This window comes from Strigops habroptila, chromosome 2, assembly GCF_004027225.2.
Source record: "Strigops habroptila isolate Jane chromosome 2, bStrHab1.2.pri, whole genome shotgun sequence".
In the NCBI taxonomy this organism is placed as follows: Eukaryota; Metazoa; Chordata; class Aves; order Psittaciformes; family Psittacidae; genus Strigops; species Strigops habroptila.
This window is the reverse complement of record NC_044278.2, coordinates 106,891,502-106,904,249: the sequence shown is the minus strand read 5'-3', so window position 1 is coordinate 106,904,249 and position 12,748 is coordinate 106,891,502. Positions and strand designations below refer to the sequence as shown.

Sequence of the window (12,748 nt, the reverse complement as noted above, 5' to 3'; positions counted from 1 at the left end):
GACATACATGTGAATCGAAATAATTTTTTAAGATTTTATGTTTAAACTTCAAATTTTGATCCAGTGGAAGTTTTAGATGTCTTAAGAATAATTTTTTATTCCTTTCATTTTCAGTTGTAGCTTTAAAACATAAATCAAATTTGTAGTGTAGAAAAGGCTATAGGTGAAGTGCATGGGATACTCACATGGTAGGATCTTGTCAGCATCTTAATTAAAAAGCATTCTAACTTCCTGAGGAAATTTGCAATTTGACTTCAATCTTCGAGGGGTTGTTCAGTGTGGATAGTAAACATCTTTTTCCCCACTGTTCTTTTTCAGCTTTTTATCATCTTTTTGTCTGGGTCTAGGAGGCCTGAGTATCTGCAGCAATTAGGATGTGCCTTTTACTGGTCCTTGAAAACATGTTGTGTTTTAGAAGTCATTACAAAATATTTGAAAGTTACATGTTTTTTCTATCTCTCTATATATATGCCTGTGTATTGGAATACTACCCTGAAAGTCTCTGTTGACATTTAGATGCTGCAGAGCTCTTCAGTACAAAGAACCAAGATAAAATGCTCACTTGTAGTACGCAGGCTGAGGATACTGTATTGTTACAGATTAGGGCATTACATGAAAGCTCACCCTGAATTCTGTGGAGCCTGTTTTTTTTATTTGATTTTTGCCTCTTTAGGATTCTGAGAAATACGTAGAGCAATTGCTCACATTATTTAATCGATTTAGTAAGTTGGTTAAAGAAGCTTTCCAAGATGATCCGAGGTTTCTAACTGCAAGAGATAAGGTATGTGTTTCTGCTGATCATTTGTTTTCAGTTTAAGAATTGTTGTCATTCATATTATGATGTCTGAAATCCATGTGCCCATTCACTGTTAAATCTAGAAGCTGCTCTTACTCAAGGAAGCACGTAGCTGAAAATACTGAAGAAACTTGCCTCCAACTGATTAGCTTTTAATTTGTGTTGCAGTCATGCATAAAGTTGCATTTGTGTTCAGCTTTGTAATGTTGTAGAGCACAGCAGATGATCTTTGTGTTGAGCACCTTAATGTCTGATTCAGCAATATATTTATGTTTAGGATTTACTACATGTTTGGGTGTAGTTTCATGACTTCAGATATGCAACCTGCTCTATGCAATCACTTCCTAAGTTGTTGCTTAAAGGGAATTGGTAAGTTAATGGAAAAGAGGGAAACGCAAAACAGCAGTTAATGGGAAATTAAGTCACAGGATTTGAACTCTCATGTTGAAAATCAAATCTGCAAACTTCGGGCTAATAAAAAAAGATTATTAATGTTGTGGTCATCTAAAAAGATCTAAAACCTTTGTGATTCATATATTAAAGAGAGAAATTAGGTGAAGCACTAATAATCTGTAATTACTTTTCAGGCGTACAAAGCAGTTGTGAATGATGCTACAATATTTAAACTTGAATTGCCATTGAAGCAAAAGGGGTAAGCCATACAAACTTTAATTGAATCAAGATTTTAAAGTTGTTGAAAGTTTGAGCTTCTCTTAAAAAGTCTTCAAAAGTAACACTGTGTTTAAAAGTGCTTTGTGGTTTTTGTGTTATGGAATTTCAGATTCCTTATCAACCTCTGGTAAGACACTTCACACGGCAGTGGATCAGTGAATAGCAGCCTGTGTAAACTCAAGTTTATTTGTAGTAACTGGGGATCTATTCTTGTATAGTAGAGCAGTAAGTCTGTTTGTTAGCTGAATTTAATAATACCTTCCGGAGTTATGAGTTACAAAAACCTGAGCTGTATAACTCTGCTGCAACTTCAGTAGAAGACCTAGGGAAAATGGAGGCAGTAATCTTTATGGGAATAACTGTAGCTGATTAAGCTGTAACTGTCCAGAAGCTGTTTCCTGCCTCCTCTGCCTGTGAGTGTGGCCTGTCTGGGTGTTACGTTTTTGTTTCAGTGCAGGATTAACCAGGTTAGTTTAAACAACTTGCAGTAGATGAAGCACGCTTGTGAGACTCAAAAAGAAAAACCATGCTTACTGTGGCCACTCTGCTAACTCAGCCAAGAGAACGCAGCAGACAGTTATGTGATTGTTAACATTTAACATGTGGTGGCCACTTGGGTAAGAATTTGTATATATTTAGGTGGTTGGGATTGTTTATGTAGAGTTTGGTGTCTGATTTGTTCAGAAATTCCTGGGAACACATTGTTTAAATGAGGGTTCTGTCTTGTGATAACCAAAAGACCAGTGATCTGCTTTTAGTCCAGATGGTATTTAGGAGGGCAGAAGTCGATATCCTGCAAGCTGCTTAATGAATTAAAAAGGACAGGTTGTCTGAAGAGATTTAGCACTGTCTACAGTCGTTCATGGGAGGGTGGGAGAATGAGCAAGAACACCGGTTCCTGAGCATCCCTACAACTTCATACCTGCAATCTTACTTCCTGCCTTTGGTTTGGGCCCTTCAGAATAGCAATGAAGTTGGTGCCATCTGACTCTAGAAATAGGGGTTGGTCCTTGGCACTATTTTATTCACCAGTCTAGACACGGGTGCAGAACACGACCTTGTGCTTGCATGCATTTTGAGGAACAAGTCTGTCTACTGTAGCATCTCCTTGTTCAACTTTAACCTGCTTTTAATTTCCCAGTTGCCATTGTGCTCTTTATACCTGTTCTAAAACAATTTTACCCTGTTACTATGATGTGATAGATGTGTTGGGTTTTGCAGTCTGTGAAATGCAGTGCAGGAGGCTGTTCTTGAGACTTTCCTTGGAGCATACTGACAGGATGATGGAAACATTTCATTGCAGCATTTGTTAATCCTTTACTGGAACACTTACTGCTGTGCAATGTTTAGTTGTTTCAAACTGTAGTTTCAATGTAATCCCTCATTGTTAGAGTTCTAAAATTAAAAGTTGTCTGAGAATGTTTGGTAGAATCTATTCTTCCAAGAAGAAAAGGGACTTTTCCCTAATTTTTCATTAGTTTAAAAAGGATATGAATTCACCACCAGGATCCTTGCCAAGAGGATCAGGAAAGAGTGGTCTGTCTTGTTAGCAGTGTGACTACTCTGGAATAGCAGGATTCTGTATGTTTTGAAGATATGTTGTTCTTTTTTTTTTATTTAGTGTTGGATTGAAAACGCAGCCTGAATCCAAATGCCCTGAGCTTCTTGCTAATTACTGTGACATGTTGCTAAGAAAAACACCACTAAGCAAAAAACTAACCTCTGAAGAAATTGAAGCAAAGCTTAAAGAAGTGGTATGTTTTTGCTTTCTGCTTCTTGATTATTCCAAAGAATGGACTTGGTTTATTTCATTGTGTGGGTGGAGGCCTTGATCTTCAAAAACAGTTATGTGAGGTGTAATAACAGGGGAAAGAGATTATTATGCCATCCAGCGTATGTGTTTGAACCCTGTAACTCAGGCAGTGTTTCATGTTTCTGTCAGTTCACAAACTGAATATGCTAAATTAATGCCTATTAATGACTGTCATGTATGACAGTAACTAATGTTAGTCTAAAAAATAATACAGGAGACTTTTACATACCAGTGTCAATGTCTTTTCTGATTTAAGAGAAGGTTCTTGATGGTTGGCAAATGAAGAAATCGGAGGTGTGGCAAGAGATTCATAACCGAAGTCTCTGAACAGTATTAACACAGTTGCTCTTAAGGCAATGTCAAGTAGCCTTTTTGTACTTCATAGTCTACAGCGGCATTAGATCTGCATTCAAAGATTTGTCTGATTAACACAAATATATTAAAATCTGCTTTTTTTGACAGCTTTTGGTCCTTAAATATGTACAGAATAAAGATGTTTTCATGCGATATCACAAAGCTCACTTAACAAGACGCCTGATATTAGATATATCAGCTGATAGTGAAATTGAGGAGAATATGGTGGAATGGCTCAGAGTAAGTAGCCTGACATCTTTCTATGGTTCTGCCCCTTGTTGTGGTACTAATTCTCACTCTTGAACTCTAGATATCCCTCTTGATTAGGTGAGTTCTGTCTTACATTGCAGGCCACTCAGGACTTCTTATACTTCTGTTTCTTTGCAGTACTTTCTGAAAGGAAAAGTTTAGCTCTTTTCTAAAAGAAATGTTAATCCTAATAGTGGTAGTGATAGATTTTACAATATTTCACATCTGATTATGTGAAGGGTTCATGTATTGCATATGCAAATGAGCAAAATGCAATGTACTTGTTGTTTAGGTATGTAAATAATTGGAGATGTGTTCTAATTGTGAAATTGAATGTAAATCAGAATATGATTTGCATGCCTTATGATTCCTTCAAATCTCAAAATTCCTTGATTCCTTAATGCATGCAGGTGTTTTTCAGCACTTGGATTTCTTTAAAAGAATTATCATATGCTGTTAAGGGTTAACTACCTATGACCCATGGAAAAAAACCCCTTTATATTGCATTGCATTTATATTTATATTGTTGATACCTGTATACTTGCATGCTCTTCGGGGTTTTTTTGAGTTTATTATTTTTCAGGTAAAGCTTTTTGTTCATAGTTGTCTATGTCATATTTAGTGTTCTGTTTGTTTATACAGGAAGTAGGAATGCCAGCAGACTATGTAAACAAGCTGGCTAGAATGTTCCAGGATATCAAAGTGTCTGAAGACTTAAACCAGGCCTTCAAAGAAATGCACAAAAATAATAAACTTGCTTTACCAGGTATGGTTTTCACATGATTTGCTGCTTTTTGTTTCTCTTAGTGAAAAATAACTCTGTTGAATCTTGAGTTAAAAATTATATCAACTGCAGGTTGACCATAGCCTTTAGGGCATTGTTGCCCCTAGATTGGAAGTGTCTGTAGACTCTACTTTCTCTTACAGTTGACACTGGAGCTATATCATCATTCATCAGTAAGTTATTGTGGGTTTTCATTATGAGCAATCTTGTAGATAACAGTCTCCCTACTCCTGTAAATAAATTCCAAGCAGGGGCTTGAATAAGTATCAACCAGGTGAATGCCTGAGCTACCCCCTTCTTTTATGCCCTTATCATTCTTCATGAGTGCTTCATGCTGTGCTCCTCCTTTATCTGCCAGCAGGAGAGCTGGATGTGTGCTCTGAAGAGCTTAAATCGCATTTCTGAGATTAAATTTCACTGATGAGAGAGGCTGAGGAACATCCAGGTTTGGACCTGCTACTGCTGAAAACCCTTGAGTAGTGCTTACAAGCATCAGCTATAAAGCTGCTTCAGGGCTTAAGGAGCTCTGCAGAGGCAAGCCAGAACAACAGAGATTTCAATCAGCGTTGCTGGCAGAAAGCCAGTGGTGATAGATGGAGTACCCTCATGTTTAAGTAGGTAGACACCCTGTGACTTCCTGAAAACTTGGTCCTCCATAATTGTATTTAGAGTAGGAAAAAAATGCATTTAGTTACTTTGTTTTGTCTGTCTGTTATACCTGGAGATTCACATCATCCACTATTGTCTTACAGCTGACTCTGTGAATATTAAAATCTTAAATGCTGGCGCCTGGTCCCGAAGTTCTGAAAAAGTGTTTGTCTCACTGCCCACGGAGCTGGAGGATCTCATCCCAGAAGTTGAAGAGTTCTATAAAAAGAATCACAGTGGTAGAAAACTGCACTGGCACCACCTCATGTCTAATGGAATTGTAAGTGTGTAGGTTTTAGTGTATCAGTCTCAATGACTGTATTTTCTGTGTATTTATAATAGTAAGAAAGCTTGTGATCCAGAAAGGCTTGTACGTAAAACTGTCTTTCTATTCACAGATAACATTTAAGAACGAGGTTGGCCAATATGACTTGGAGGTAACAACATTTCAGCTAGCTGTGCTGTTTGCATGGAACCAAAGACCTAGAGAGAAGATCAGCTTTGAAAATCTCAAACTGGCAACTGAACTCCCTGATGCAGAACTTAGGAGGACTTTATGGGTATTTCCCTTTCCCTTCAAACAGATTGCTGCTTGGTTTGGGGTTTTTTTCCAGTGCTCGGAAATACTGGATTAGTATTTTTAAAACACTGTCGGATAACACTTTGAAACTGAAATGTGAATGCCTTTCGTGCTAATTAATCAGTTGTGACAATGGTTCCTCACACTGCTGCTGAGCACACACAGCCTTTACATTAACACATTCTCTCTACCCAATATTATCTAACTTAAGTTTTTGGAAACAAAAGATCCTTTTGATCATACGCTAACTAAAGCACACAGTTATGATTGTGCTTTGTGGAGTGGGACTGGTTTAATTCTGGGAAATCAGCGGTACCCGATAAATATATGTTGCTTAAAAATAACTTCAGTGTTTGCTCTATCAGCCTTTTAATTATTTAGCTCAAGAATAAAGAGAGAAATCACATAAGTCAGACTTAACACCACTTCTGTAGCTGTGAGTTCCTGCACTTTGCTGCTTTCTATGATTGTACTTACACTAACCCATTTCAGAAGGAGATTGGGTAAACTGTGTCTGATCTCCGGTTTTATCTTCGTGTTGCCCTCTAGCAGCTGCAAACAAAGCTATGTGGTTTCTTCACTACAGTCTGCACAGCAGTGATCTATGTTCTTAAAACGTGATTGTTTCCATTTAGAAAGTCTGGTGTTTTATTTTCATTCTTCCCCCCTCCCTTTTCTCTGTAGTCTCTTGTAGCATTTCCAAAGCTGAAACGTCAGGTTTTATTGTATGAACCTCAAGTCAATTCACCCAAAGACTTTACAGAAGGAACCCTCTTCTCGGTGAACCAGGAGTTCAGTTTAATGTAAGATGATGTTTGAAAAGTAAAATAACAATGTACTGTTTTATAACTAAAGGAATTCACTTTAAGTTAACCTTCGTCCTTGACAGTTTCCAAGATTCAGCTAGACACATGCTTTGCTGCCCTGTCCTCTCTTAGTTTTGGCAATAGTCATGCTTCAAGTAGGTGGCTGGACTAGCTGACCTCCAGCAGCCCCTTCAGACATGTGTTTCTGTGGTTCTGATCTCTGTGAAATAAAATGTCTTAAACACCTAGGGATCAGGTGCAAAGGTGGAGGCTTTGCTATCTTCCTGTTCTAATGAGTTTCCAAAGAAAGTGGTATGTTAAAAAAAGGAGTGAAACTACATAATAATACTTTATGCTGTCAAAAGCCGGGATTTTTGGTGTGGCTTTCACCAGAGAGGGGTGTTTTTATTTCATTGAGAATTGCAGTGCTCTTTTACTGGTGCTTTGAAATCCCTCAGAGCATAAGATAGTATAAAGAGGGAACATCTGAATCGTAGATACTACATTCAGCATGTTTTGCTTTGCTTTTTGCCTCTCTTTACTATCAGCGACTATGATTACTTGCCAGTAATCTTAGATTCTGGGCCTCATTCTCAGTAGCAGCCGGACCTCTGGATCTGTGGGGAGAGAAAGGGGTGACAAATCTGCTTTCCTGGGGTTCAGTTTCTTGCCCAGATCCATGATGTTTGTTCCTGTCATCAGGATCATGAGCTTTGGGAAATGATGGGAGGGAATGACAGAAGTTCAAACTTAAACAGGGGAAGTTTAGATTAGATCTAAGGAAGAAGTTCTTTACAGTGAGGGTGGTGAAGCACTGGAATGGGTTGCCCAGGGAGGTTGTGGATGCTCCATCCCTGGCAGTGTTCAAGGCCAGGTTGGACAGAGCCTTGAACCACGTGGTTTAGGGCAAGGTGTCCCTGCCCATGGCAGGGGGGTTGGAACTAGATGATCTTAAGGTCCTTTCCAACCCTTACGATTCTATGATTCTATAAGAGACAGGCTGTACAGAAAGGTTGTGGGTGACCCCCCAAGAAATGCTATCAGCTTTCTTTGTTACAAGAGCTGGGTTTTGTCCCTTTTTTCTGCTAGACAGACACTTCTTTTGATGGACTGTTAACCAGTCCAATTTCCTAAACTTTGTTTTAAAAACTTCCTCCAAAGAACCCTGGTTTTCTGTAATTAAATCTAATTCTCTGAAATGTTACCCTTTAACACAGTCCTGGTAACTTTTCCACTTTGGACACTGTCAGTTTCAGCTGACGGATTTTTTTGATACTGGTATATTCAGGTTTTATCATCAGAGACACTGGCATTGAGCTGTGATTTGTCAGCCAGCCATCTCACTGCTGCAATGCCGATAGCCTGTAAATATCTGGTATGTGATGGCACTGGTACGGCACTCCTTGCTGCTGTGATTTCAGTTTGACAGGAATTCCTTCATTGAAAATATATTTTTTTGCTTATTTTCATACAATGCAACTCTTTCAGAAAAAACGCTAAAGTTCAGAAAAGGGGCAAGATAAACTTGATTGGTCGATTGCAGCTTACTACGGAGAGAATGCGGGAAGAGGAGAATGAAGGAATAGTCCAGCTAAGAATATTACGAACACAGGCAAGTAAACTGCCAGAGGAATATAAAATTACCCTGTTTCTTTTGTTCTGTTATCATTCCTGCAGGCTGTCCGTATTTGGATGTTGATGTATGGAACAAATGCTTTTGAATCCCATTGGAACTCACCTTTGCCATTCGGCTTAGATCCTTTGTGAATAGCAGATTTTTGCCTGTATGTTTGTGCACTTATAGTTATCAGCTGCCTGTTCTGATGTGTGAGGGCATTGCTTTTAAAGATGACAAAGCAGATTCAAAGCAAGCAGTGAAGCTGTGAGTGTGTGGTAGTGGGTGACAGCAGCAGATGGTAAAGTTGACTGACTTGAGCCACCATCAGGAACAAACAGTACTGCTGGTCTTGAGGTCTCTGATTTGCTCTGTGTGAAGAGAGTAGAGTCATCTCAGAGTTGGGATCATGCTTTATAGTAGCAGTATGAGTTTTTGAGAGGCCCTCTCTTTAGAGGGAGGGTTTAGATATACAGACATACAGACTGCAGCGTCCTGCTCTGTGGTTCATTGTCCTTCAGGTCTTTTGAGCTGACAGTTCTAAAAAAATGTGGTTTTTTTCAGGCATCAGAGATTATTACCTACACTGGAGTCTCAGAAATCCCATTTTACCTTCAAATGCAGGTCTGTTCCATCAGCCAGATTAGATTCCAGGCCATGCATAGTGTGGATTGTACCACCTGACTCAATATCTTGGCCATGCTTGCTGGAAATGGTGACTTCTGCTCAGAGAGTGAAGTAACATTAGGGTTTAGTGAGTAATTCACACTCTAGGTATAAGATTTAACTGCAGATTTGACTGCACTTTTCTTACATCTCATGCATCTTGCCAATGTTTGTTTCTTTTCCTTTATCAACTTCTTTGTGAAAGCAGTTCAGTATCTACTTAGGCTAAGAAAGGCAGCATATGTCTGATTTTTAATGAAAAAATACAGATTTCTTGCTGCCTTGCCTTACCAGGAGCTCCCTATTAATGCTGTGGTCACTTTGGCACTTCACCCAGGCATTTAAAAAGCATTACTCATTTTTCCTCTTCTCCCCCCCAGGAGGCTATCATCCAAATAATGAAAATGAGGAAGAAAATTACTAATGCCCAGCTTCAGACTGAACTGGTAGAAATATTGAAAAACATGTTCTTGCCACAGAAGAAAATGATAAAAGAGCAAATTGAGTGGCTTATAGAGCACAAATATATCAGAAGAGATGAGTCGGATATCAACACCTTCATATATATGGCATAATTGGAGGACTCTGCGGGATGCTGAGAACACAGCCAGAAGGGTGCTCGGGCAGCCAGCTGCACCAGTTGTGCTGCAGAAGGACTTGTTTTGACTTTCGTTACGTATTAAAATCCCTGCCTTACCTTACAGAGGACTATATTTTGCCAATCTCATTCAGCTAGCATGATGGCATTCCCTTCATGTTGCACACTTTTAACAGCATGCTGTTTTGTGGGAAACTTGCATTCATGAAGAGCCCATTGTGAACTTTTTAAAGTAGATTTGATTTACACCCACCAGGAAGAATACAGGTTTGGGTTTTTAGATGACCAGTACTTGCACAAGGAAAAAATATTCAAATATTCATGCACTGAGGAACTGCTATTAGTTTTGTTTTGGGTTTGGTTTTTTTGGGGGGTTGGGTTTGGTTTTTTGTTTTGTTTTGTTTTTTTAATGCAATTAGGACTAGAAGTAGCACTTTCACTTTTGTGTTTTGGATCAACAGAGTAATGTACTGTCTACCTTTGATCCTTTTTATGTAATAACATTTGAGAGACACAAACACATGCATCACAACTGATATGTATTTGTTACAGTTAAAACCTGTTGGCTAGAGCAGTGCTTCAATCTAGTAACTGGATTTTAATAATTGACACAGAAGTGACATAAAAGTAATTCCAAGTCATGGGTGATATTTTTCCTTAAGCAAGAGATCATTGGTTTTAAATTGTTTGCTGTAAACACATGGCATACGTTGTTACCTTATTTGGACAGATGATTTGCTACAATCCGTTTTGGGAAGGTAAAGCTTTTTCTCTTCACTCTAAAAGCAGTTTTCATGGGTGGGCCTGTTATACCGAACAGAAATATTAAGTGTATTTCCTTGTACATTTAATATTTGTATTCCAGATATTTAAGTATGACTACATATACCTGAATGCATTAAAGAGTAATTGATGCACAACTCCCCCAGAAAGAAAGTAACACTTGAAGATCCCTGGACTAATTCCTCATTGGTAACTTTATATATACATGCAAGGTTAATGCTGTTGGACTGGTTTCTTGCTTAGAAGTCAACATCCTTATATGAAAAACAAACCCTCTGCTTTTTATTTTTGAAACTGGCAGGGTAGGAAATACAGTTCTAATGGAAATGGTAAAAAACTAAGGAAAAATACCTTGTTTAGTGTCTGCAGAGAGAGTGCCAAATACGCATCAGGAATTTCAGCTTTTTAATGTTACCTCTTCTATTTTCAATCATCTGAAGTAGTCATTTGGCACTGCCTTGCCTCTCTGCTCCTCTGAAATGTCCCAGCATATACTGGACTGATAACACGAGTCACTGGAGCAGAGTGCTTGTCTTGGGACGAAAGGTAAGTTGCGCTCTACTCAGTTCTGTATGAATATTCTTCTATAAATCACAAGTGTGCAAAATGTTTCTTAATTAACCAGTTAAAGTACAATACCTAAAGGTCTCATCTTCTTTGATGGAAAGGGGGAAAAGGATACAGTTAACTTTAGTCAAAAAGGAAAACTTTCCAGTCGGTAAGAGAAGGAGTTTTGCTTTCACATGGTTGCATTAAAGTGTAGAGTAAGAATGGTGGAAAAGCAAACTCCACAGGGGTGACTGTTTGCACCCTTAAATAGGCTGCACGCTCTACTACTAATGTAAATGCTAGTGTGACTGCCCGAGAACAGTGTGTACTTGGACATCTATTTGAGTAGGAGGGGTTTGGTAGTGCAAGTTTGAGAGAATGAGAGATGGAGAGAAACTGAGACCTGGCCAATTCCAGCTGATTGAAATCCCACAGCTTATGTTACATGCTTTTACGGATACTCAAAAGTAGATGCTGTTTAAAAATACTGCATCTTTTCATGTTGGCGCTGTGGTGTTGCAGTTCAGAATCGAAAGCAAGTGGTGCTCTCTGTAGTTAACTAGTAAAAACTGTTTGAACATTAGGAAGCTCTAATAAAAGACCCTGCTGCAAGACTTTCAGTCTTTGTAACTTAGAAGTAATAAATGCTCACTTGGGATTACTGAGGGAAGACAGGACAGTCTGAGCACACTCTTTTCAACGTAAAAATTCCAGCCCTTAGCCAGAGAACAAGAGGTGTGAAATTGTCATGCAGAAAGAGCTGCAAAGGGGATGATGCCAATTTTGAAGCCATTGATTTAGATTTGGGAGATGTGTAAGAGGCTGCATCTCATACAGCTGTCGAGGGAGCTGGAGTGTGTGCAGAAAGCAACAGGTTGCTGAAAGCTAAGGAGGTGCATGTTCCCTCAACTAATAAGTATGAACCAATACAACCTTATCTCTACATTTCTCAACACCTGGGATGCAGAAGTAGAATTGGTAATGTGCCTATGACGTGGTCGGTTTTCTTTAAATATATACCAGAAATGGATGTCGGGTTTTTTATTGACTCTGAGACTCACACCAGCAAATTTGTTCAAAATGCAGAATCATGTTTAGCGTCATTCATCAGGTCACTTTCACCAATATGCACTTAAAACTAGTATCACCCGGGGCACAGGGAGATACCTGGGGTAAACTGTTCTTTTGGGGAGGGTAAAGTTCAGATCTAAATGAAAATGAACTATTCTTCACTTGCAATATGGCAACAACGCACTTTTAAGGCTGCAATTTTTAGCTATGAATATATATGTCCAAAGACCTAGCTTAAAGAGGTGCTGCATCTGAAAAGCATGTTGCCACGCACACTGCCACGGTGAATAGCTATGGAATGAAATCTGGTGTAGAAGAGAGGGGCAAAAAAATCACTCTTAATGGGTTTAATTAAGAAATACTGTTAAATCTTTCTCTGTCCCAACAACTTGATGAGGATCTCAGTTTCAATTCTGAAGTCTTCCATTTTCCTCTTTCCACACTCGGTGTCCCTACCTTCTGTTCTTACCCATCTATCTTTCATTTGTTGCAACTGTAATGCCATTGCATTTCCAAAAGACAATGTGACTTTCTCGTTCTCACCTTTTTAACTGATTCCAAATGTTCTGAATGTTCACATGTTGCATTTAGTTGCATTGGGATGCCATTGTCCTGTAAAGTGCAAATTTTAGAAACACAATTGGCAAAAAAAGATTTGATAGTTTTACAGAAAGATTTGCTATCTTAAACTCAAACTGTTTTCTATTTTCATCTAAATGACTGGGATGCTATCTTTGTAATTCTTTGAGGTCATATTTGTGAAA

At 38.7% G+C, this 12,748-nt stretch overlaps 1 protein-coding gene across 2 annotated transcripts in view; it reads left to right on the top strand.

Annotated features, from left to right (window-relative positions):
* The window catches only part of CUL5 (cullin 5), a 33,251-nt gene extending 20,503 nt beyond the window's left edge, over positions 1–12,748 (top strand). The window contains exons 10-19 of one of the 2 annotated variants that reach the window (XM_030473317.2): positions 674–781; positions 1,384–1,448; positions 3,090–3,222; positions 3,744–3,875; positions 4,527–4,650; positions 5,421–5,596; positions 5,715–5,876; positions 6,581–6,699; positions 8,191–8,314; positions 9,364–12,748. In XM_030473317.2, the coding sequence (XP_030329177.1) occupies positions 674–781; positions 1,384–1,448; positions 3,090–3,222; positions 3,744–3,875; positions 4,527–4,650; positions 5,421–5,596; positions 5,715–5,876; positions 6,581–6,699; positions 8,191–8,314; positions 9,364–9,558 (1,338 nt within the window). In that variant the 3' untranslated portion in view covers positions 9,559–12,748. The remainder of the gene's footprint in view (positions 1–673; positions 782–1,383; positions 1,449–3,089; positions 3,223–3,743; positions 3,876–4,526; positions 4,651–5,420; positions 5,597–5,714; positions 5,877–6,580; positions 6,700–8,190; positions 8,315–9,363) is intronic. The other variant, XM_030473328.2, reaches the window with a different exon arrangement.